At 43.3% G+C, this 27,041-nt stretch overlaps 1 protein-coding gene across 4 annotated transcripts; it reads left to right on the forward strand.

The window, feature by feature from the left end:
• Positions 1-5,089: 5,089 nt before the first annotated feature.
• Positions 5,090-27,041, forward strand: TMEM50B (transmembrane protein 50B). 4 transcript variants are annotated; one of them, XR_012161084.2, is made up of 8 exons: positions 5,090-5,197; positions 17,267-17,433; positions 19,281-19,393; positions 20,363-20,430; positions 21,781-21,873; positions 22,926-22,983; positions 23,580-23,689; positions 25,396-27,041. XR_012161084.2 is itself a non-coding variant. In XM_073361824.2 (8 exons), the coding sequence occupies exons 2-7, from the start codon at positions 17,335-17,337 to the stop codon at positions 25,439-25,441; spliced, it is 477 nt and encodes a 158-aa protein (XP_073217925.1). In that variant the 5' UTR covers positions 5,090-5,197; positions 17,267-17,334; the 3' UTR covers positions 25,442-25,451; positions 25,772-27,041. The 4 variants fall into 4 exon arrangements, 3 of the variants coding, with proteins under 3 accessions (XP_073217925.1, XP_073217906.1, XP_073217916.1); XM_073361824.2 differs by lacking the exon at positions 23,580-23,689 and having other exon boundaries at positions 25,396-25,451; positions 25,772-27,041; XM_073361805.2 differs by lacking the exon at positions 23,580-23,689.

A 27,041-nucleotide genomic window follows, 5' to 3' on the forward strand; every position in this document is an offset into this window, starting at 1 on the left:
TTTTATCCTTGTTCAACATGTATAACTCTAATTGAAATAAGGAGAAGTTGTGTGAAAGATTAAGGGAGATAGTAGAGCCTTAACTGCGAAAGGCCAAATTTCACCTCAAATATACGTTCCCAAATCATATGAAAGCTAATGGGAGGTATACATATGTACATATCTGAAAACAGAATTTGTCTCTAGATATTATTCCAAGTGGACATTTTGGGAATTCCAGTTACAGGTAATTATAATAAAAGGAGACCCTTTTGTCTAACCAGAATGTAAGGGAATAACAGTCGTCGTATTATGGAATAAAATGCTTCTTATAGCTTTATCCACAAGAAAGTGACTGGTGTAATATCAAATGGTTGAAGATTCCAGAGTGGGCTCCATTCTCCGTGTTACAGATTAAAAAAAAAGAAAAAGGACACTTCTCACTTTATGAATCTACAGTTATTAAAAGCAACCTGCAAAGGAACAAAAAATAATATTGCCCTCTTTTCTTCTTTACGGTATATAAAGAAGGCCTGACATCTTTTGGGGTCTTTTATTTTTATTTCCCCCCTCTTTTTTAACAATAAATTCAGGTCTTGGCTGCTGTTTTCCCTAGTTGGTTGAATGGTTGACTGGACAATTAGTATGATTATGACATCACAACTATCATACATACCAAACCTGCTTAAATGTGCAAGGAAATACTTTTTATTCACTGTTTTTAAAAGTTAATTTTATTTAACCCCAGTATCCTACAAATGGTATAAAAGTTCTTGTTGGTAAAGAGGAAATTCCCAGTCCTCTGAGACCTCCAAAGCAGACTTGATATTCCTCATATTCTAAGGTTAAAAAAGGGGAGTTAGGGAATTTTTTTTTTTTTTTAAAAAAAACCATCCTCGCAGGCTTCTTTATACATCATAAATAAGGCTACTTTTTGTCAGGTATTTTAAGTAAAAGTCACGGACAGGTCATAGGCAGCGAACAAAAACTCACGGCCCATGACCTGTCCATGACTTGTACTATATCTCTGATTAAATCTTGAGAGTGCCGCTGGTGCTCAGGGGGGGCAGCCCGGGGGTGCTGCAGGTGCTGGGGGGGTGGTGGCCCAGGGGGGCGCTGTGTGGGGTGTGGCCACAGGTGCTCGAGGGGGGCGGTCCAGGGGGTGCCGCGAGTACTCAGGGGGGGTGGTCTGGAACCCCTGCTGGGGGGGGGACTGGAGGGGCTGTCAAACTCCCCACCCAGCTTCTCGGAAGCAGTGACATGTCCCTTCCTAAGCTCCTAGCTCCGTGTGCTGAGGGAGGGACATCTCACTGCTTCTGAGGAGCCCCGCGCTGCCTAGAGCCCTCACCCCCTCCCATGCCCCAATCCCCAGCCCTGAGCCCCCTCCCACACCAAACTCCTGCTGCTGCTCCTGGGGATGGGGGGAGGAAGCTGTGGCCTGAGACTGCCCCAGCAGGGACCGGTTCAACTGGCCCATGTGCTGCCTGAGCCAGCCACACCAGCCGCTGCAGAAGTCAAGGAGGTCATGGAAAGTCATGGAATCTGTGACTTCCGTAACCTCCATGACAGACATGCAGCCTTAATTATAAAGAAATAAAAAAGGGAAGGTTACTTTGAGATGCCTGAGTGAGGGATAGTGTAGGAGTGTAACAAGGCCAGGCCTTGGGCTTGTCAGTGTTGCCAACTGTCATGATTTTATCACAAATCGCATGACATTTGATGTTTTTCTTAGAGTCCCAGCTCAGGAATAATGCTCTTACATGAAAGTCTTGGCTTTTATGTAAAAAGAAAAATAGTTTCTAGCAGTTATGGTTGCTGAGAAAAACTTTAAAATGTTAAATAATAGCACCTCAAAACCCAGAAGGCAAATAAAATATCCACCAGGTGTGTGTATGTATATATATAAAATTTAATCTTTTTTTTTTTTTTTTTTTTTTTTTGCAGGCGGAAGGGCACTGATCTAAGTTCTCTTTAAGCTGCATGGCTGTGCAGCAACCTATTAAGCGCTGGGCAGGTGCTCAGGGCTGCGGTGGGGAGAGATTCCTCTCCTTCAGCCCCAGTAAGAACCTGCTGAGGCCGTGGGAGAGGCACCTCTCCCGTGGCCCCAACCCAGCCCTGGCACAGACCTGCTGTGATCATGGGAGAGGTGCCTATCCCATGACCCCAACCCAGCCCCAGCCTGGACCTTCTGCGGCTGTGGGAGAGGCACCTCTCCCGTGGCCCCAACCCAGCCCTGGCATGGACTTGCCGCGGCTCTGGGAGAGGCGCCTCTCCCGTGGCCCCAACCCAGCCCTAGTCTGGACCTGCTGAGGCCATGGGAGAGGTGCCTCTTTGCAGCCCCAACCCAGCCCCGGACCTGCCACAGGAGAGGCATCTGTCCTGCGGCCCCAACCCAGTCCCAGCCCTGCCACAGCAGGTTGAGGCGCCCCTCCCCCCCAAACCCAGGTACTGGTGTGGGGAGAGAGAGCTGCGGGGGAGTCCTCTATTCCTGTTGTAGCCCTGGGGCAGCCTGCACCCCACACCCCTCATTCCTGGCCCCATCCCCAAGCACGCACCCTAAGCTGGAGCCCTCACCCCCGCCAACCCTCTGCCCCAGCCCTTAGCCCCTCATCCCCAGTCCCACCCCAGAGACCACACCCCCAGGCGGAGCCCTCACCTCCCCACACACCCCAACCCTCTGCCCCAGCCCTGAACCCCCTCCCACACTCCAAACCCCTCAGCCCCACGCCCGCCAATGAATTTTGTTATGTGCACCAATATTGAGGTGATGTGTCACGCATAACAAATTCATTCCGCACATGGATGGGAAAAATTAGAGGGAACACTGGCACTGACCCATAATTTTTGGATACTTGGGGTTGGCAATGCTAGCTTCTTCTCTTAGACACTGTGGAAAAGGAGCCCTGGTCCTGTTCTCCCTGGCTGGGATGTAAACCAGGAGTAACTGCACTTAAGTCAGTGAGTTGGAGCTAGGTTGGTTTGGGCCACAAGGAACAGCTTACTGCACTTTAAATTCACAACCTACCTTAATCAGCATTAACTTTGGGAACTGGAGTGGGTTCATAGATTCATAAATTCCAAGGCCAGAAGGGACCATTGTGATCATCTAGTTTGACCTCCTGTATAATACATACCATAGAACTTCCCCAGAATAATTCATAGTGCACATCTTTTAGAAAAACATCCAAGCTTGATTTTAAAATTGTCAGCAATGGCAAATCCACTGTGACCCTTGGTAAATTGTTCCAATGGTTTACGCTGTTAAAAATTTACACCTTATTTTCAGTCTGAATTTGCCTACCTTCAACTTCCAGCCATTGGATCATGTTATACCAGAGGTGGGGAACTTATGGCCCGCAGGTCAGATCTGGCCCACTGCTTAATTTCATATGGTCCTTGGCAAGTCTCTGCGCTGCGGGCTGGAAGCCCTGAGCCTCAGTGCCTCCCGACCCTGTGGGGCTGGAGCTGTGAGCGCCATCTTGCTCCACTGCGGGGGAAGCTAGGTTCGGCTCCAGTTCTTGAAAGCGAACGGCATGTCCCTGTAGCCCCTATGAACAGGGGCGAACAGAGAGGCTCTGCTTGCTGACCCTGCCCTCAGCACTGGCTGTGCAGCTCTCCCATTGTCCGGGAACAGAGTGCACAGCCGCTTGGCTCCTCCGCCTAGGGGCCAGACATGGCGGCAGCTTCCAGGAGCTGTGTGGAGCCAGGGCAGGCAGGGAGCCTTCCTTAGCCCCGCTGAGCTGCCGACCGGGAGTCACCTGAGGTAAGCCTTGCCTGGCCAGAGCCTGCACCCCAAACCCCTGCCCCAGGTCGAAACCCCCTGCTGCAGCTTAACTCCCTCCCAGATCCTACACCCCAACCCCCTGCCCCAGCTCTGAGCGCCCTCCCACACCCAAACTCCCTTCCGGAGTCTGCACCATGAACCTCCTCCCGCACCTCAACCCTATGTCCCAACCCTGAGCCCACTCCTGCACCCAAACCCCTTGATCACAGCCTAGAGCCCCACCCTGAATCCCAAACCCCTCATCCCCAGCCCCACCCCAGAGCCCACACCCCCAGAAGGAGCCCTCACCCACACCCCAACCCCCTGCCCCAGCCCAGAGACCCCTCCTGCACTCTGAACCCCACATTTCTGGCCACACCCCAGAGCCTAGGGGAAGCCCTGAGCTTCTGCACCCACCCCTCCCTGGCGGGGCTATGTGTCGCCCACAACTGATTTTTTCTGTGGCTCAATGGCCCCTGATAGAAAAGGTTCCCCACACCAGTGTTATACCTTTCTCTTCCAGACTGAAGAGCCTGTTATTAAATATTTGTTCCCCAAGTAGGTATTTACAGACTGTAATGAAGTCACTCCTTAACCCGCTCTTTGTTAAACTAAATAAATTGTGCTCCTTGCGTCTGTCAATATAAAGCATGTTTTCAAATCCTTTAATCGTTTTCGTGGCTCTTCTCTGAACCCTCTTCAAGTTAGCAACATCCTTCTTGAACTGTGGGCACCATAACTGGCCACGGGTCAGATTCCAGCACTGGTCGCACCGGTGCCAAATGATAAAATAACCTCTTTGCGCTTCCCCCGATTTGTGCCTTCCAGGATCGCCTTAGCCCCTTTGGCCACAGCATCACAGGGGGAGTTCATGTCCAGCAGATTACCCGCCACCAACCCCACGGTCTGTTTCTGTGTCACTGCCCCCCGGGGACCGAGCGCCCATCGCACCTGTGCGGCCGCTGCCCTTTATTGCCAAGGCTTGGGTTGCAGCGCCTTCTAACCACAGCGCTGACCCATTGTGACGCAGGCAGGGGGGAGCCCGGCCGTGCCCGTTCGGCGCTGTCAGAGAGGCCCCCCGCTGCCGACCGGGGGGGGGGGGGTGGGCAGCTGGTGCCAGAGGGGCACGGGCCATGGCACTGCTGCAGCAGAGGATGGGGGATGGGGACAGAGCGACTCAGGGTCCCGGTGAGGCTGCTGCAGCCCCGCGGGGAGGGGCAGGGGCTGCTTTGGGGGCTCCCAGGCGGGGAAGGGCCTGGCCTCGGCTGGAGCCTCACGCCCGGGCCCGGGCTAACCACAGCGCAGCGCAGCCTCCCTCCCTGCCCAGCCCATTGTGACGCCTCGCTGCGGCTGCTGATTGGGCAGAGGCACCTGTCAGTCTCCTCGCTTACCCCTCCCCCCCACCCCCCGGGCCGGCCGGGCGGTGGCCGCAGGAAGTGTCTCACGCAGGACAGGGTAGGTGCGGTTCCTGCGTCCCCCTCCGACCGGCCCAGCGCGCGGGGAGGGGGGCGAGCTCGCGGAAAAGGCGGGCGAAGCGAGGCCCTCGCGAAGGGAGGCTGAGAGCAGCTTGGCGGCTGCCGCCTCCCCGCTGGGGTAGGGGCTGTTCCTGAGCGAGCGCTCCCTGCCCCCCCCCCCTACGCCGCCCGTTCTAACCGCCCCCCGCCTGCTGCACGCGCTCCACGGGAGTCCCCCCCTAACGGCCGCAAGCCAACGGCCCTTCGCGCGCGGCGGGTCAGGGTGCAAATCTTCTCGTCGCTCTCTGCACGGGGGGGGAAGGGGAGGTTGCCCCGTCACCTCCTCCCCCCTGCTCCCAGTGCTGGGGGATGGATGCTCCTTAAAAAGTGCCACCGGCACCCAAAACGCGACTCTGCATCGCCCCTCCCCCCCACAGACCACCCGCCCCCCTTCTTTGCCCCCCTCTTTCTGTCACGCAGCCCCCTATCTTGTAGCTGTGTGTCCCCGCGGGTGAGAACCTGAAAGTGAAACTGCGTGTAAAATGAGCGATTCTAATGGGCTAGTTCAAGGATTCTCAAACTCTTTTTTTTATAAAAGAAGTATGTGTGTTTAACTGTCTTTAGAGTGATGTTTTATCCTTTTGAAAGACAATTTGGTTTTAATTTCTTCCCCTCCCCCATCCATTCTTTCTCGTCTGAAAATGAGAAGAGCTAGCACTCTGCAGACACCCCAGAAAGTGCTTCATGGTGTAGAGACCACTATATTGGATTTTCATTGTACAAACTTCAGGAAATGCAAAAAGAAATGAAAAGCTTACAAAGTAAACTTTTTCCCATTCTTTGTTTTCATGGAGACCGTGTAGCCGTTTGGACTGGATTTCAGATGGAACTCCTGCGTTCTAGTTCCATTTTAGGGTTTGTCTATACTTCAAAGTTAAGGGCAATTAAGGTAGGGTGTTAATTAAAAGTGCAGTAAGCTGTTCCCAACCAACTCCATATGTGTACACTCTTATTCCGGAACAAGCATGCCTTGTTCCTGTTTAGCATTACCTCCAGTGACACTCTTGTTCTGGAATAAGGGTACATCTACACTGGCAAAGTTACAGCGCTGGCGGGAAACTGTTGTGTGTTCACACTGTCAGCTGCCTGTGCAATAGCATGTTCACACTTGCAGCGGTATTTGGAGCAGTGCACTCTGGGCAGCTATCCCACAGAGCACCTCATTCTTTTCTGCTGCTTACACTTGTGGGAAGGCGGAGGGGGTTATGGGGCATCCTGAGTCCTGTCCCAATGACCTGTGATGCATTGCTTTGCAACCCAGCAATTCCTGTGCTTCTGTCCGCATTTGTCGCTATCTTTCAACGATTTGTGTATTGCGCGCCCTGCCTCTTCTGGCTGCAGGAATGGATTCCAAACTGTTGACCATTATGCTGCTTGCTCTGACCAACCCATCACGAGTGGCAGTGGAGTTATTCTTTAAACTACAAAGGCAAGACGAGCGTGACATTGATCTCGCCACGCGTAGTAGCTACAACACAAGATTGCTTGTGGCATTCATGGAAGTGCTGACTGCAGTGGAATGCTACTTTTGGGCTCTGGAAACAAGCACAGAGTGATGGGATCACATCGTCATGCACATCTGGGATGATGAGCAGTGGCTGCAGAACTTTCGGATGAGGAAAGCCACATTCATGGGATTGTGTGATGAGCTTGCCCCAGCCCTGTGTTCAAGGATACGAGAATGAGAGCTCCCCTGCCATTGGAGAGGTGCATGGCGATTGCACTGTGGAAGCTGGCTACTCCAGATTGCTACTGATCGGTCGCTAATCAGTTTGGAGTAGGAAGGTCTACCGTCAGACTCGTGTTGACAGAAGTGTGCAGGGCCATTAATTGCATCCTGCTTCGAAAGACTCTGACTCTGGGCAACGTGTGTGACATTGTGGATGGCTTTGCATATATGGGCTTCCCTAACTGCTGAGGGGTGATAGATGGCACGCATATTCCAATTCTGGCACCAGACCACCTACCCACTGAGTACATTAAGTACAAGGAGTATTTCTCATTGGTTCTCCAGGTGCTTGTGGATCACCATGGGCATTTCACAGACATTAACGCAGGCTGGTTCGGAAAGGTGCACGACGCATGTATCTTTTGGAGCACTGGCCTGTTCAGGAAGCTGCAAGCAGGGACTTTCTTCCTAGACCAGAAGATCACTGTTGGGGAAGTTGAAATGCCCATGGTGATCCTGGGAGACCCCGCCTACCCTTAATGCCGTGGCTTATGAAGCCATACAGGGGGCAACTTGACAGCAGCAAGGTTCAACAACAGGCTGAGCAAGTGCAGAATGACTGTGGAGTGTGCTTTTGGCTGTTTAAAAGCCCGCTGGCGCTGCCTCTATGGGAAGCTGGACCTGGCCGATGACAATATTCCTATGCTTATAGCTGCATGGTGTATGCTCCATAATATTTGTGAAGGAAAGGGTGAAAGCTTCACTTCAGTGCCTGGAGGCTGAGTTTGAACAGCCAGAGACAGGACTATTAGAGGGGCACAGCGTGGGGCCATAAGGATCAGGGATGCCTTGAGGCAACAATCTGAAGCTGAAAGCCACTAATATTTGTTGCTATGCTCGGGAGTGCAGTGCTTGTAATGCTAGGAGGTGGTTGGTGCACATGATGCAATAAGTGGGTTTAACATAATTGTATGTTGCTTTGCAGTGCTCTTTTTGCTTTCAATTAATAGAATAAAGATTACTTTCAAACCAACACAATTCTTTTATTAAAAAACAACAACTGGAGGAGAGAGTCAAACAAAAAGACCCATCAGCAGTGAGAGGGATAAGGGAAGGTCCCAGGAGGAGGAGGGGTCCCAGGATGGCTAAAGATTTGTATATGTCCAGGGATCATATCTATCCTTCTCCTTTGGAATACAGTGCAGCAGGTACTGTACTTCAGCAGGGCCAAACTGGAGAGGGATGGGTGTTGAGTGCAGTGGGTAGTGGGAGTCCACAGTGCTGGACTGTGAGGAGGGAGGAGTGGAATGCCGCGGGTATAGACTGGAACCAGGAGGTTGATAAGAGTGTGTTGGCACTGTCTGGGGGGCGCATGGGAAAGAGTTTTGCCACAGCGGCTGCAGGGGAGGGCGGGCACGGAGCTGCTTGGTTTGAAGAGCTAGTATCTCCTGGAGCATGTCTGCTTGGCACTCCATAACCTTTAAGAGCCGCTCCGTGGCTTCATTCTGGCGTGTTGCGTTCTCCTTTCAGTCCCTCTTCTCGCTGTCCCACCACTCCTTCAATTCCTGTTTCTCGGCAGCGGAGTGCATCATAACATCATGCAGAAAGTCTTCCTTAATTCTTCTTGGCTGCTTTTTAATTCTGCATAGCCATTCAGGTGCTGATAACAAAGAGGGAGGCTGGGCTCCCAAGGTCATCTCTGTGAAGTTTAATGCAACATTGTACAGAAGCAGTATTGTTTGCAACACAGAGAACACTGATTCAGTGATTTAAAGCACAGCCAGTACTCTCACACCTGTCACTAACTGGTTGACCCCAGGCAAGGACACATGAGCCACAAGACCCCCAAAATGGTGAGTAGCCACAGGGGCAGGGTAAATTACTCTTCCTGGACCTTACTGTACACTTGGCACATGGCTCTTGGGGAGAGCCAGCACTGTAGGGGAAGCCTGATAATCACTCCTGTCCCCACACTTTCCACAGAATGTGATTATTATGGAATATATCTCACTGCTGAAGGTGAGCAGGAATCAAGGGAGGATCTTCTCCAAGCCTGCAGCTTCCTCCCAGGCCCCTATGCAGCTTGCCTGTGTGCAGCAGTGGTCTCCCCCAGCCCCCCGTGATGGCACAGTGGCGCAGGAAAGTTACTGTTAATGGGGCAAGAAACAAAGCCGTTCTGCCGAAATGCCTGCGGCAACAGATTGCCCAGTATCTCCATGAGAGTTTCCTGGAGATATCTGAGGGAGATTCTTGGGAAATGAGGGAGTCAATCAACAGCCTGTCCCGCTGCTTATACTAGGCATGCGGTGGGAGACAAGCCTGCTTTCTGCAACCCTCCTGCCCCCAACAACTCACTTCAGCGATTCACAAAATCAGATCCACTTACCAGGTGCCTCCTCTCCTGTTTGCTCTTTGCCAAGCTCTGACAGCTTGTGACTGGCTAGCCTCCCCCAGGGTAGAAAAGAGCTCCTGGTTGCATGCATCTCTGGTCTCCAAGTCATCCTCTGCCTCTGGGTCCCCCTCCACATCCTTGTCCCAGTTTTCCTCCTCCTGGCTTGGTCCACTCTCGACTGGCACATGAGCCACTGAAGTATCCACAGTGGTCTTCAAAGTGGAGGTGGGGTCGCCATTGAGTATCGTGTCCAGGTCATTATAGAACTGGCAGCTCATGGGCGCAGCACCAGAACGGTGGTTTGCCTTCTGCGCCTTGTGGTAGGCGTTCCACAGCTTCTTCACTTTGTTCCCTTTCTGTCATGCATCATGAAATCTGTCCATAGGTGGTGTAATTCCTATGGATGGTGCGCAGCTGGGACTGGACAGCCTCCCTCTCCCCCTCGCAAATGCTGATGAGGTTCAGCAGCTCATCATTGCTCCAAGCGGGGGATCGCCTGGTGCATGGAGCAGGCATGGCCACCTGGAAAGATGCACTGAGACCACTGCACGCATTACCGAGCAAACAGGAAGGGGACTTCCAAATTTCCAAAGGAATATATGGGGTGGGGATGACGGTTGGTCACCTGAGAACAGGACAGTAGAGTTCAAACCTGTGATCAGAGAGGTGAGAACAGGCATCGTGGGACACCTCCCGGAGACCAATCGCAGTGCTGTAATCGCCACGGTGTCTATACTAGCACCGCAGTGCAATATCCCCGTCTCAGAAAGCTCTATGCCTCTTGTTGGGGTGCTTTTTTTAAAGCGCTACAACTGCGCTGTTTCTGTGCACTTAGTGGCTTGGCATTGTTTACACCTTGGGAGTTACAGTGCAAAAAGCTGCTTTACTGTGCAGAAACTTGCCAGTGTAGACAGGGTCTTAGTTTCTTCATCTGTCAAATGGCTGTAATAATACTTTACTCCTGGGGCATTCTGCGCCAAAAAATTAAAAACTCTGTGCACAATATTTTAAAATTCAAAATTTTGCAGATTTTGTCAGAATAACACTACATAATCGTAAAAAGAAAAGGAGTACTTGCGGCACCTTAGAGACTAACCAATTTATTTGAGCATAAGCTTTCGTGAGCTACAGCTCACTTCATCGGATGCTGAAGCTCATTAAAGCTTATGCTCAAATAAATTGGTTAGTCTCTAAGGTGCCACAAGTACTCCTTTTTGCGAATACAGACTAACACGGCTGTTACTCTGAAACTACATAATCATGCCAGTTTCAATTATTTTGGTAATTTATTTCAAAATACCTGTCAGCAAGTATATCTGTAACAGTAAAGATGCACACAAAAATTCCCCCCAGGAGTAGAGAGAGTAGAGTAGAAACCCCTATGACAACCCAGTTCCTGTTTCTCCTACCCCTTCCCCTCAGAGCCCAGTTGGGAGGCCAGACACCTATAACTCCTCCCATCCCAGAGCCCAGCCGCAGCCCCCCCCAGCCGATATACCCGAACCCCTTTCCCCCACCAGAGCCCAGCCGTTGCCCGCCCCCCCTTGCCCAGACACCCTTCTCGCTCCAGAGCCCAGAGAACCAGAGGAGGAAACAGCCTAATGCTCGCTCAGTCCCAGGCTTGCATGGCGTTTCATGCGCTGCCCTCTCCTTCCCTCAGCGCGTGCTGGGAACTGCAGCTGCCAGGAACCCTGTAGCTCCCTCCTTCTCCCCTGGCAGTGTCTTCTATGTGCAAGATGGGCTCTGCCTGGCCCATGAGTCCTTCGTGGTGGCTAGCAGTGCTGCAGCCCATTTCTGTGGGGGGAAGGAAATTTTGCGTGCACAATGTTGATTTCTGCAAAATTCTGCATTGCGCAGTGGTGCAGAATTCTCCCAGGAGTAATGCTTGCTTCCCTCCTTGAGATGTTGAGGATGGGTTAAAAGTTTTGAAAACAAAGTACTATATAAAAGCTAATTATTAATAATGTAGGATGTTATTAGGCACACAGGTGTATAGTATTCTATACATCTATGGTGATACATAAGCAACTAAGGAAATGTTGTTTAAAAATTAATTTTAACTTTAAGTGAAGCTCCATAGTTGAAGTCCCATAAATATCATTGTCATAGGAAAGTTTGAGACTTGCTGTTTGCAGCGTTCTACGTACCTTCCATGCTCAAATTATGTTAGAAAAATGGGCTGCAGAATACAGCAGATGAACTCCTGCATCATTGAAGGTCTGAACTCTGGAGCAGGGCACCCACGGTTAAATTCAGACTGAAGTCAGAGAAGGTCTCCAGAGTAGACCCTTTATCTTGCTTTACTTATGCTGTGTTCATTTGCAAATTATTCTTCATCGCTTATTTATTCTTCGTATTTATACTCATGTTCTGGAGAAGCAGAAAAATTGTGTTGTCCATTATGAGGCTCTTATTGTAGAAAAATGCTACCTGCTGGCATTTTTATCAGGTCTATTCATGTTAATTGTTGCATTATCCCTCTGGCCTGGAAGGTCAAGTTCAAACAAAACTCATGTTTCAGAGCCAGTTCTGGGTATCAGGAATGCACTCTGTAGTAAAGAAGATAATATGCATTGGCAGCAGATTGCTTTGCATTTCAGCCAGCAGGTCTTCTAAAAAAATCTATTAGATTTGCAAGGGCAAGGAGGCAACAGGTTCTCTGATTTCACTATTTTGCCCATAATGTTAGTATTAAAAATAGAATCTGATTTGTGTGGATAGTTATTGAAATGCTGAGAGAAGTTTTGTGTGAGCTTTCAGATTTCCTGTGTGAGCTTTCAGATTTCCCAAGTGAGCCAAACATCCCCAATTTGGTGCTCAACTTTTTGAATGTTGAAAAATTTAAATACCGTTTTTTGTAAGTGTACACTGTATATACATATTTCCATCACCACCAAATTACTTAAGTTTTATTAGGGTTACTGACACACTTTGTTTTGAAATTGCAAATCTGCATAGTTACACAATTTTCTAATATCTCAGGATGGGAAAGGTACAGACTACATCTCCCACCTAAGTCCTAGGAAAGAGAGAATTTTTGTATTTCATGTTGTCCTTTTGACTAAAGAATTTTTTTTAAAGGAAAAAATGATTTAACCATATGTATCTTCTTAAGAATTGAATGTTGTAGTCATCTGAAAATCTAGCAGGCATTCTTTCAATGAGAGGGTGACCTCTTAGCAATCCAGAACAGAGAGGAAACAGTGATCCTTCTTAGTGGCAGGCAGATCAAATTAATAAATTGGGTAAAGTTATTGTTATTTTAAGTCATACTGTGTCTGTAACTCTGACACGTTTGTCTCTAAAGGAATAATTTTGTTTGGATACTGAGTTGTTTGCTATTTCCCTTAACATGTCCGCTATAGCACGATATCAATAATATTACTTCTCGCTGAAATTTTTGAGTAATATTGGGATCAGGGAGAAAATATCAGGTAGCATTCTTATTTTCTCTTGTTTTTAGAACTCTCTTTAAAAATTAATAAATAACCTTTGAGAAGGTAGTTTTCTGTGAAGAAAATGACTGGCTGTGGCCAATAGCTAAATGCTTTGCTTCTAGCCTTCTTGGTGAAAAGATTGCTAATTTTCATGAACTTCTAGTATTCTAAAGAAAATGTGACCTGTTTAGAACTTGAGTACTTATTTTCTATTTGACAATTATTGAAAGTATAAATATGATCAGAACGATTACTTTATCTATACATAATTGTAAAATCCCATAGAGTATTTGAGTTTTCCCTAAATATTCCCCAATATCTTTTCTCTGTGAAAGTAAATATGAAACTAATAAGTCTAGTCAGTTTCATGGATGATATTTACAGTGGTGGGCACTGTGAAACTGACAATCATGTCAATTTCTCTCCTGCTGTTTGGGCAGGATGTGAGGTGCAGTGGAAGCAGGCACTGGAATATTTATGAGGAGGGGTTAAGAAAACTGGGTGAGGAAGAGACTTGTGATGACCCAGCTCTTGTAGTAACCAGTTGATTGGGAAAAGACTAAAGGAGCAGACACCTGTACAGCCAAGAGGCTCTGGCCTAGGAGTCTGGATGAAGATGAATCTCCTTCTCCCTTCCAGGCATCAGATGGGTATAGGAGGGGCTTCACATTTATCAGGCACTAAACCCATTAACAAGAGGGGGAGCAGGTTCTGGTATGAAAATCTTGGTAAGAATCTCAGTACTCTACTTTTCAGTGGCTTGGGGGTAATTCCTGTGCTTCTTACCAGAACAGTAATCATGGAGCTTTCTAGTGGGTTCATCTTTCGTACCAACCTATGGCAGGTAGACTTACTCCTCTGACAAGCAGGTGTCTGGTAAATTTTCATGCCCTGACTAATAATAACTGCTGTTACTGCTCTGGAAAAAAGAAAAATATTCATATGCAAACCAATTCCATGAAACCCATTTAAGGTAATCTCAGTATCAAAATTAATTTAAAAGTCTTCCATTTGGGAAAACCTGACATTTTTATAAGGCATTAACATTACTGGAGAGATGTTGGATCATGCACTACAAACCTTTGCTGAAGTTTAATTTAAGTAACAATTGTATTATTTCCTAGCTGTCAGATTTAAGCAGGTGAGAGATTATAGCAGGAAGATCAGTATTATATGTGCAAAATGCCACTGGCAAAGACATTCTTGCATCATAAATATGAATAATTCATATCACCCACCTAAAATCTATAAATATATTAACATACAAATGGAAACCATACAAACCTCAAAGAAAATTAAGCAAATCTGGCAGGGAGAGAAGAGTATAGGTTTCACTTTATCTATTGGAGTATGGGCAAAACTCTCCGGGGAATTATTGACAGCCACATAACTCTGCCTTTAATCTTTATGTACGGTGTTGCAAACAGTTGTGTGGATCCTACAATTGGTATATTTTCATGCTCTTTCTTTTTTGTTGAATGATACTTATTCTGTTAAGCTCTTGCGTGCGATTTCTGAGCAAATATAGTACAAAGGTTTATATCACTAAATATATTGCAGTCTCTATGTATTGCCTCACTATGCTATTGTTTGTTTCTCAAGCACAACCACTCAGTGATGCTTTTAGTTGTCTGAGGCTTTGTCCTACCCATTCATGCCACAATTCTTAGTCCTCCCCTAAAGATGATCTGGTTGAAAAGTGAATGTATGTGTGTTACTAATGTTGCAGTCCTTTCCCTGCATGCCTGATGGATCAACCTAAAGTTCTTTCTTCCTTTCTGTATTTGTGCAGTAGCACAATATATTCTTAATTTTAGCACATACCATGCTGCTAGTTGGAATGTGTTGCAAATTGTATGAATTTACACTGCAGGTTTTGCAAAGTATTTATACAGAAATCGTACTGTTTCCCAGTATTTCAGAGATTAATGAGCTTCACCACAAAGATCCAGTAATAGTTAGGCAATGGTACCTTACACACCACTCTCACCTCAAGAAGAGTGGCTAGTGTCTCAGTAATCAGAGTAACTGAGAGAGAATTCAGATATGTACGTATTCAAACCCTGCCGTTTTACTAATGTCATCCAGTCATCATTGTGACCCATTCTCTTGGGGAACTGTAGTATAGAAAAATATGGACAGTCCTTGTGATGGTAAAGCTTTCACACCAAGTATGTACACAAGAAAAGTGCCAAAAATGGGATAGGTTTCTAGAAATTTTGTCACCGTTTCTAGTGTACTCAGGAGGGAGGCTTCCCGTCAGCAGGCCAGAATCTTTAGCCAGGATCTTTGAATATTAACTGGAGCCTGAATAAGTAACATATGGTATAGTTTGTTACCGGTTTATTGTAACTTTGCCTTAATAAAATGTTTTTTAACATGTTGCATGTTTCTGCATGTGCCATTGTGTTGTAATTAATGGCTGCAATACCATACACAAAGGAACCTGTAGTTCAGGGGTAGGCAACCTATGGCATGTGTGCCAAAGGCAGCACGCAAGCTGATTTTCAGTGGCACTCACACTGCCCAGGTCCTGGCCACCGGTCCAGGGAGCTCTGCATATTCATTTAATTTTAAATGAAGCTTCTTAAACATTTTTAAAACCTTATGTACTTTACATACAACAATAGTTTAGTTATATATTATAGATTTATAGAAAGAGACCTTCTAAAAACATTAAAATGTATTACTGGCATGCAAAACCTTAAATTAGAGTGAATAAATGAAGACTCGGCACACCACTTCTGAAAGGTTGCCGACCTCTGCTGTAGTTCATGGAGAAAGTGGTAATGAGATGATCAGAGGTGGACCAGACCTTCTGAGAAGGAGGTCAGTGGAGGAGGGAGAAGGAAACAGGAGCCACAGGGAGTTGAAAGGAAATGAAGAAATTACAGGAGGAACAAACAGCAACTTAAAGGTGGGGTGGAGAAGGAAGCACACACAGTAGAAGCCAGCATAGAGTTGTGATAGAGGGAGGGAAGCACAGAGGGAACAAGTGGAAGAGTTGGAAGGAATGTGAGCCTTTTGGAATCCTCTAGGTAAGAGCTGGATCTTGAACTCGTATCCATTACTGCTGTTTAAAAAAAATTTTTTTTTAATTGTGCAGTACATTCATTTGGAAGTTATGGTTGACTACCCAACTGTTCAAGGACTGCTTTAGTGGTTTAAGATGTCACCATAACCATTGATTAAATCATAGTGCTAGATTCAGAATTGCTTGTTTCTTCTATAAATATCTAAACTACAAGAAGTGCCCTTTTTTCATGTGTAGGCTGATACTGAGTATTTGATTTCATTTTTCTTTGACCTTCAGTGGGGCATTTTTCTTGATAACAATGGAATTTAAAAACCTCCACAGCAGTCTTTCCTGTACTTTGATTAAGATAGTTAATTGTTAATCATAATAGTTAAACAATATTTGTAGATTGTTCTGTATAGATTAGGGAAATGATTAACTACAATATTAAAACAGAATTAGACATCAGGAATGCTTGCTGTGAATTGCTAATATGCTTTGTAAATCTTGTAAATATTTGAACCCTTAACACCAAAAACCCCCCCCAAAAACTAAAACCAGGTATACAAGCCTGTACAATATCAAATATAAGGAATGTGCAAATGGAGTATATGTTATAAAGATTAAAATGTAATAGACTATGAACAATAATATAGTGGTTCAGAAACTTTTATAGTTACTGGTCAGCCAATAAAACATTTGAGGCCCAATTATTTCACTTCTATTTACAGTTATTTATAGCTTTCTCTTTAATTACCCCTGCTTTAGCCTTCAGACTTTTAAGATTCTGCAGTGATGCACCTACCTCCTTGGTCTAGAAGGACTAGATAAGACACCCTTCACATTTTATTAACACTGTTCCTTAGCTGAATCAACAAGTTTATTCCCTTCTCTCTGTGGTGTGAGTACACTACTCCCCAAACATCCTTAGTTCCTGAATACAACTGGTATCAGGAATCTAACTTAATAGATGATCTGATGTAAAGACCAGTTATTATGCATTCATTATGCATTTATGCAGAACTTCTTAAGTCCCCTTGCATCTGTGATATTTCTCTTTTTATCTAGAAGAGTATTTGTAGTGGCTGAAACATGGTTGTGCCTTTGAAGTTAAACTCTCAGGTTAAAAATCCTATTTAGTTTTTACCACTTATGTTGTTTTGCTTGCTTTTTTATTTTTGCATTTCTGTCAGCTTGGATGATGAAAGTAGAGTATTCCATTTCTAATCACTTTTAAGTTCTCATGTGCTAGCACAACCCTTCATTGTTTGGGTTGTAGGTTTTAGATTTTTTTTTAAATTGTGGATATATTGCTGTTAGACTTAGTTTGTAAAAGCTTGTTCTTACAAAACAAAAACGTTAGCCTAAATTTGATTTGAGAAAAAATGCTTTTTTAAATGGATGTTGTCTTTTACAAAAGTGTAAATATTTTTTTTTTTTAAGAAAAAAAATCATGAAATTTCTAAATTGTCTGGCTGTTTTGTTAAATTATTTAGGATTCAACAGTTAATGAAAAATTCATGCAAGAGTACAGATAAAGAAGAAAAATCTAACCATTAGAGAAATGGCAGGATTCTTAGACAATTTCCGATGGCCAGAGTGTGAGTGTATTGACTGGAGTGAAAGAAGAAATGCAGTTGCTTCAGTGGTTGCAGGTGTACTGGTAAGTATTCAAACTACACAAATGAATCCAGATTTGTCATCTTGTTTAATGTGGCATTAATACTTCATTAATCTTTGAAAATAAAATGTTCCTAAATCAAATTTTGTTAAATTGCAGTGCGAACTGCAAAAACAACGAGGAGTCCTTGTGGCACCTTAGAAACTAACAAATTTATTTGGGCATAAGCTTTCCTGGGCTAGAACCCACTTCATCAGATGTATGGAGGGGAAAATACAAGAGTAGGTATGAATACATGAAAAGATGGCAGTTGCCTTACCAAGTGTGAGGTCAGTCTAACGAGACAATTCAATTAACAGCAGGATACTAAGGAAGGAAAAATAACTTTTGCAGTGGCAATTAGAGTGGCCCATTTCAAACAGTTGACAAGAAGGTGTGAGGAACAGTAGGGGGAAATTAGTATGGGGGAAATTAGGTTTAGGTTTTGTAATGACCCAACCACTCCCAGTCTTTATTCAGGCCTAATTTGATGGTGTCCAGTTTGCAAATTAATTCCAGTTCTGCAGTTTCAGGTTGGAGTCTGGTTTTGAAGTTTTTTGGTTGAAGAATTGCAACTTTTAGGTCTGTTATTGAGTGACCAGGGAGACTGAAGTGTTCTCCTACTGGTTTTTGAATGTTGTAACTCCTGATGTCAGATTTGTGTCCATTTATTCTTTTGCATAGAGACTGTCTGGTTTGGCCAATTGTTTTTGCTGATACAGACTAACACAGCTACCACTCTGAAACCCAGTGCTAACTGCATTCTTAAACCAATATATTTCTTCACATTTTGCAAATGTGTTTAGGAAAACCTTTGCAGTTCACCTGGATGTATACACTATGTTTGAATTTGATGTTCCAATACTACTACTTCTTTTTCCGGTATTGTTTTTCTTTTAAAAAGTGTTAAATTGTTGGAAGGTATGTATTCACTTTCAAAGACCTTCATGGCCCTATCCCCATCCTACCTATCAACTCTCATGTAGTATTGAAAGGTAGACTCCTGCCTCTGATCAGCCTGTGATGCCAGCTGCCATCACCTACTTGTTGACTTTTCAAACAAGAACCTTCATGCTTTCTCCCATGTTGCCCCTTACACTTGGGAGAAGCTCCCAATAAACACCCGCAAAAGTAACTCATTATCCTCCCCCAAATCTGTCCATAAAACTCTCCTTTGCTGTGAGGCCTACAAAATACTTGACAACAGCTAGACAGTTTGTGTGCTGAGACCACAGCCTATCATGCTAACGAGTATTGTTTCCTCATACTCCCCCTGTGGTTGGTCTGTCAGACCAGTATTGTTTCCTCGTACTCCCCCTGTGATCAGTCTGTCTGTCTCCCTCGGTTGTCTCTTGTCTTATACTTAGCATCATAAGCTTGTTGGAGCAAGGCCTTGTTTTTTGTTCTGTGTTAGTACATCATCTAGTATAAGAGGGTCCTGGTCCATGACGAGGACTCCTACATGATATATGTGTGTGTCTGGCATAACAAGGTATGTTATAGCACTTACATTTTACCTGGCTAAATCATGCATATATTGGGAACATATGTTCAGGTTTTTAAGGCAATGTGGGTAATGTAGCCATACCTTTTTTTTTTTTTTAATTTTAATAGAAGATTTATGGCTAAATCCCAAACACTGCTTTGAAAATGTCAGCAGTAAGCTTTTTTTCAGCTTCACTGGATTACAGAACATACATGTCAGCAAACTTTTTTAAGAGTGTATTTGTAAAAAGAAGAAATTAAGTTAGCAATATGCACAAAGTGTTAGACAAAGAATACATGCTGAGAGTTTATCTTCACACCCCTCCCTCTTCAAATACTGTGTGATGGTCTTATTGTTTCTCTAGTTTTTCACAGGCTGGTGGATAATGATAGATGCTGCAGTAGTTTATCCTAAACCAGAACAAATGAACCATGCATTCCACACCTGTGGTGTGTTTTCCACATTAGCTTTTTTCATGTAAGTATGCTAATAATAATTCTGTATTTAAAAAGGTCCTTACTTCCTGTAAATGCATAGATGTATAATTTTACAGAGTGGAAAATTTAACCAGCATTCTATATTTTCCAAATTTGAACCATCAGCATCATTACTTTTAGCTAATCCACCGGTACCTCCTTCGCATATCACACAAAAGAAGGCAACGTTCTTGGTCTCTGCTTCCTTTTCTCTTGGGTACTTATGTGGTTATTTGTTTCTTCTCTCTGCTTCCTTTAAGTTTTATCTTTAAAAATTATATATATCTTGGCTTACTATAAGGCATCATCTTTTCCTATTATAACAAGTACCCATATTCCTGGAGAAAAACCTCTGCTATATTATGCAATAATACTAACATGAAGTTAGGCCAGATTCATCCATGGTGTAACTAACTACTCCTGCAGCTCTTTCTCTGGGTCTAAAACTTATTTTGATGACCACTTCTTTTTTTCAAGGTTGCATCAGAGATGAATTTAGACCATTAGTAGTAGTGGGTAGTTGAGTGCTTCATGCTATTGTCTTCATCACAGTCATCCCACAAACCTATTTGGGGTGTCTTTAACTTTAAAAAAAATGCATTTAACTTAAGCCAGGAATATATTACAGATATTTCAATCATTTTTAAAAAAAGGACACTTAAACAAGGCTCAGATGCTTGTTGCCTTGGAACAGACCTTGCACCTGAGAGGATACCATGGACTTCACTGAAGCTCTGTGTGGGTGTAGAAATCTGCCCTTGTGGATCCAGTTGCAAGATCTGATCTAAACAAAGAGTTTACGAACTGTGTGACTGGATGGGAACGACCTGCCTAGTAACTTTCTCTGAATATTTTTCACATCTCTTAAAAACGTTCATTTTTTTTTTTAACCATCATCATTTTGAAATGGCTTTTGTAGTAAAGCTTTAGACTTATGAACTTATGTATTTGAGTTTGTTTTTTGTCCCAGGATAAATGCTGTATCAAATGCACAGGTGAGAGGAGATAGCTACAGTGATGGATGTCTAGGAAGAACAGGTAAATAGTTTATTTAATCAGCATTAAAAGAGCTAAATGAAAACAACTACAGTTTGTAATGAATTTCATTATAATCTCATAGAATTTACAAAAATGTTCCTTGCTCATTAACCTCTGAAAAATATTTGTTTGGCCATTTTTGAGTCTTAGAACATGAATTCTGGATTTCCTACTAAAGATGGAATTCAAGAAGTATATATAGCTTGAGTAACTAGCATTTATCTGTGCATCCTGCATGAGCACAGAGGGAGTGAAATCCCCATTCACAACCTGAGATGGGTTGCTGAGGCTGCAGTACAGCCACTCTGCATCTTATGCCAGCCTATGGGCTGGAAAAGTGGCTGCTGCCCCTCCATGCTGTCTACAGGGGGAGTTTCTGTGGATCCAATGGCCCTCTCTCCTGTTCCACCCCAAACACTTCCATTAGTGCTAGGCTACTTCAGGCCAGCAGAAAGTCCATCTAATTGGCCTTGGAGAGTGTAGAAACTCCCTCGCCTGGTCATTGTGTATCGTCTGTTTGCTCAGGGCTTCTACATGGAGGTAGGGCTGCTATGGGACTCCTGTGTACAGGTTTTAATTTCACTTTGTACACATCTATTCATTTTTTTATTTACACAGGGCAAGATTTTTTAAAATAAATCCAGCCCCCCCAAACCTTCTATCACCTGCCCATGTACCCACTGACTATTAATATTGGCTTGGAATGACCCATATATCTGTGCGTGGAGGAGATCCTTTGCATATAGCTATTCCTTCTCCCACTTCCACAAGGTACTGTTCTCCCCCCTTCAGAACTTCCAGAGGCTGTTCTGTGTCTGGAGTTCCCATGAGGTGGAGATTGAGCGGGCACGGGACTGTGGCCCGAGGGCTTCACATGATCTCCCTGGAAAAGGTAGCATACTTTAGGCGTTCTGCTATCTTTTCTGTTGGAATTCCTCTCCCATCCCAGGAGTTCCATGGTCTGCAGTGGCCGAGTGGAGTCTCTGGCAACATAGCTCCACTTGGAGATGCACCACTAGGAAATGAGGAATGCTGTTGGAGCCAGAGCCATTGTGAAGGCATGGGGCCTGTCCACAGATGGCCCTGGACTCCTGTGAATACCTGGGGGGATCCCCCAGATTTGGTGACAGACCATGAGGCCTATTACATCAGGAGAGGCAAATCCTGCCTTACTTCTCCCTGGTGGGATGCTGTGGTAGAAACTCTGCAAGGGTATCCTGGTGGAGATTTTTCCCCCCAGAGCCTCCTTCCATGGGCAGGATGGGATGATTTGAGCCACTCTGTTTTACGATACATTATCTCCTACTGATCCGAAGATTATTTTTAATGCTTTTAATATATTTCTTGCAGGTGCTCGCATCTGGCTCTTTATTGGTTTCATGTTGATGTTCGGTTCACTTATTGCTTCAATGTGGATCCTTTTTGGAGCATATGTTACACAAAGTAAGGCTCCTTCCTTATTACTTTTTAACGGTGGGGAGGGGACATTCACAAAGTGGTAGCAAAAGAAAGTCTACACATACAGTGGAAAGTGACCTGCTCCAGTTTGTACTTTTGACCTCAATGGCAAATTCTACCTCCATTACACATGTACCTCTTGTGTTGATGTTGTTATTGAGAGTTTTGCAAGTTCAGAGAATAGAGATCTGGTGAGTAAAGTAAGGAGCCATAGTGCTGCTCAGATTAAAAGAAACTGTAAATGAAATTCTCAACTCTTTACTGTACTGATTTTAGTGACTTATTTTGAAGAAGAAGCTATATATACATGTACTGCTGGGCAGTCTATAGTCTTAATGCTTGAACTTCAGTCTCTGTCTACTAACATAAATCTCCCTGTCACTGTGGAACTTCAAATGTCCTTTAAGCATACAAAACCAGTATTTACTTTTCAAGTATTCTAGTGAAGCCTCCATTTCTAAGGGTTTTATGAAACTCTATTAACCAATTCCTTTTTAACTAATACACTTATGGTCATTACTCAGGTGCACTGACTAACACTTATGTTTTGCATCTGAATAAAACTTTCTCTATCAGCTAGGAGGGAAATCCAGAACAGAACAAATCATGGAATCCTTTGTGGTTCTAACTGCAGACTTTTATAAGAATTTGAACATTTCCATTTATTTATTTGTGGGGACCTTATTTTGTTCTTTTCTGACATAGTCATCCATGTAACATATTGCATTGCAATGGCTATGTTCTAATTTACAATCACTTGTGTAAGTACTAGAAGTGAACAGTGACAGTTGCTGTCTACCTTTGGTACTTATGTGGCTTCATTACCATAGCATCTGAGTGCTTCACTGTTTTTAATGTATTTATCCTCACAACACCCCTATGAGATAGGGCAAGTGCTGTCTTTCACTGTCCATTCCCCTTCACAGCAATGTATGCTTGGTTTGTGTCAAGATGGTGACTCTATGAATAAAGTCTCAAATACACTTTTCCAATGTGAAGCTACTAAACTTAATATATCTTGCACTTTTATTTTGTAGACACAAATGTGTACCCAGGATTAGCTGTGTTTTTTCAAAACGCATTGATATTTTTTAGGTAAGTTTTATTTTTCTCTTACGCCTAAGTATTTCAAACCATTGCTGGCATCTGTCTTATTCTACCCACAGTCATGTTATGAAGCAGGTAAACTGCCAAACTGAAGTCCATTTCTGTTTTACTCATTAAACACGTTTCTCTCTACTCATAGGAGTACAAAGCGTGTTTGTTTTCATACAATTAAATGCTGTTAGTAAACAAATGTTAAAGGCAGAAGCTAAAGTTTTTAAAAAAGCCTAAAGTTGGGCTCCCACATCCATATTTAAGCAGTACAATAAGTGGCCTGAGTTTCAAGAAGGTTGAGCACCCAGCCACTGCTGTTGACCTTAGTGTAGGCTACTGCTCTGTCAGCATCCACAACCAATGTTTACCCTGGCCCATCCTCACCCCTTCCATACTTGAAAAATGAAATGTGGAGGTCTTTCCTAGTTTTTTATAAACCTGGTCTCTTCACATTCTAGCTGGTGAAACCCTTCTGACCCACCTTTGTTAATGAAAACATCTCTAAAATGGGATTTACATGCCAAATCCTCCTATTCTCAAATATGCAGGTTATGAAAGTCAGTATGAGGTCTCATTTCTCTCTTCTTCAACAGGGTCTTGCAAACCTAGGGTTGGCCCAGCTGTAACTGATTACTGAATCCGGGCCATTCAAGTCCTGAATCCTCTTTCCAACCATGGTCAATACCAGAAGCTTCAGATGAAGGTGTGAGAACCCCACAATAGGCAGATGTGGGGATAATCTGACCCCCTCCTCCCCATTAGATCTCATCCTGGTCTCGAATAGATAGTTGGTCTTAAGCCCTGAAGCATGGGTTTTAATATCTCTTCCAAAAGTGCATCATTAATTATGATAACTCTGAATAGTCTTGTTATCAGTATGTCCTAGTTCCTTTTTGGATCTTGCTAATTTCTTGGCCTCAATGAGTTCCATAGTCTAATTATATACTCTGTGAAAAAGTATTTTATCAGTTTTGAATTTCTCACCTTTTTAATTTCAGTAAAGGCCCCCTTGTACTTGTGTTATGCCACAGTGAAAACAGATGTTCCTGATCTATCCTCTCTTGACCATAGTCATCTTTTTTCTAGGGTCAACAGTCTTTTCATTCTCTCATCATAAGAGGTTTTTTCCAGGTCCTTGATCATTTTCATTGCCTCTTTCTGAACCTCTCTAATTCTGCAGTAACCTTTTTGAGATAGGATGACCAGTGCCACACCATTGACATTATGTAAATATATAATAGTGATTGCTATATTATTCTCCATCCATTTACTTATACAGCCTAATATCATGTTTGTTTTTTTGACTGCAGCGGCTCATTGAGCTGTCTGCAGTGACACTCAGGTCCCTTTCCTGAGTTAATAGTTAATTTACAGCCCTATCAAAAATATGAGTAGTTTAATTTTTTCCATTCAGTGTGTACTGCTTTGCATTTGTCAACACTGAATTTCATTCATCATCATGTTGCCCATTCATCTGGCTTGTTTAGGTCTTTCTGAAGTTCCTCACAGTCTTCTCTGGTCCTGACTAACCTAAATAATTTTGTGTCATCTTCCTCACTGCTCACCCCTCTTTCCAGGTCATTGTTAAATGTTGAATAACATGGGACCTAGTACAGAACTTTCAGGCATCTGCTAGCTACTTTTTGTCATGTGGAAAACTCACCATTTATTCCTACTCTGTTTTCTCTGTCCTAGCTGGGCTTGAGCCATGACAATGCTTGTTAGCCTCTTGCTCCATGAACATGTAGCTTTTTTTTTAGTAGCCTCTTGTGTAGAGACCTTGTAAAAGCATATTTGGACACCTAAATAAATTGTCAGCCATTTCTCCTTTATGGTTTATCTGTTGATGTGTTCAGAGAATGCTAAGAGATTGGAGAAGCACTATTTTCCTTGGCGGAAACTGCTGGGTAGACCCTATCATATCATGATCTTTCACATATCTTGTTCTATTTTTAATTTTCAAGCAGTTTGCCAGCTACACCTGTGAGATCTACTGCTCCAGAGTTCTGTGGATCACCCCTAGAACTTTTTCAAAAAATTGGTACATTTACTACTCTCCAATCATCAGAACTGTGGCTGTTTTTAAAGAGAGATTGTATAGAGTTACTCAGCCACTTCATACTTAAACTCCACCAGAACTCTTGGATGTATAGCCAGATTTCATTTTTTCAAGTATGCATAGGGGATTAAATATATGTAAAAGTAGATTTTCAAATTAAAGATGTTAAACTGTACTGTAGCTAAGATTAGAAGAGGGAGCCTAACTGTACTGTAGCTAAAGAATTAATATTTTACACTTAGTTTCTTTCATCCCAAATTATAAGTGCAAAACTTGAGTTTAAAGTATCCTGTGTTCCTATGTCAAGTGACCTTTTTCCACATTACATGTAAACTTCTCTTTTCTTACAGTACTCTGATCTACAAATTTGGAAGAACAGAAGAGTTATGGGGATAATATAATCAAAGTTAGCATTAATTCAGTACCCTTTATATTGTATTCAGTATCTAGACATCTTTGTTTTGTTTGTTTTTACATTTTGCCAAATACTTAGCTATTGCATTCAATATTTTTGTTAATGTTCTTTTGCTTTCTCTAAATTGAATGATGAGATTTTCAAAAATGGTTTGACAGTTTTCTGTAATTAGTTCCCTTTTTTCATAAAGAGATTTGTGAATATGTACATTATATAGCTGTGTATGTATATATCTTAAAGCAAATGTTAAATTTTTTTATTTCTGAAGTTTTTATTTCTTCTCTCATACATGAACTTGCAACACTATGTAGGATCTGATCCTTCAACGCCTCACACATGAGAGACAAACTTCAGCTGAACTACTCAAGCAAGTAAGAGTTTGCAGGATCAAGCCCACACTGTATCAAATCAACTATTACTTTTATGCACTGATGGGCTGTAGCTGATTTTACAAGCTGTGCAGCAATGCCAAGTTGGATACCTCAAAGTAGAAGTGAGCCCTTCAAAGTGTCTCAGCTAAACTTCTGGATAGCTAAGAGGAAAAAATCTTGATTAGATCCTGGGCTAAGAGGGAGATTTTAAGAAGAATTTTATATAAAGGTTTGAAAAAAGTCAAATTCAGAATAGCTTTTGAACTATTTTTAAAAGGTGAAGACTTTTTAACAAAGTCCTATAATAAAGGGACAATTTGACCAGTTTTATTTTCAGTCCTGTCATTATTATAGCACAAATACAATTTACTGAGATGATTCTTGTAAAATTCAACACTCATGTCTAGTGTTCAGTAACTTATTACCATTAGCTACATTTACCATTACATTCAAGAAAAACCTAAATTCATTTGAAACTGATATGTGTTTGTCATACTCAAATATGAAAGGCATTAAAACATTTTAAAGTTATATTAATGCAGCTTTTCTTCAGGAATAATTTTGCTGATGAAATATATGTGGAAGGATGACTTTTCCTCATTTTTATGAATTTTTTTTTCCATGTATATTTCTTCAATCTAATGAGTACAGACTTAGGAAAGAAGTGAGTTGAAATGGTTCCCTTATTATTGGAGTCCAGTGTGTTCTAACTGGAGAAGACAAAAAGGAAGATTTTGATGTTTATATTGGATGATCTTGTACATGTTTGAGTTTTGATTACACATTTTACATCCTTCTCTTATCAGTTCTACCTGTATCTAAAGCATTTAGCATAAAGTGAAGTGAGATTACCTTGCCTCACACTCAGCTTTATATACCATAAGCTTGCTCCACAAACAGCATTAACATAACTTTTACAGTGTAAACAATATTCCACATGTATGGCAACTAATTTTCCTGTTAATTTGATTTCTTCTCATTCCACTCCTTTCTGGGGATCTTTCCAGTGGGCATAATATGAAGCAAACACCATAGCTGAGAGTTGTCCCATTGCCTTGACTGTTACTTCCGACCTGATTTGTCCACCAAACTGTGCAAGTTCATTCTGAATCAGTTACATTTGATGATGTTAAACTGTGTGAATTGTACATAGCTTATATTTGCTCAATTATAACTTCACTGAAATACAATAAAGGCTTCCTGAGACTAA

Source organism: Lepidochelys kempii, chromosome 1 (genome assembly GCF_965140285.1).
Source record: "Lepidochelys kempii isolate rLepKem1 chromosome 1, rLepKem1.hap1, whole genome shotgun sequence".
NCBI lineage: Eukaryota > Metazoa > Chordata > Testudines > Cheloniidae > Lepidochelys > Lepidochelys kempii.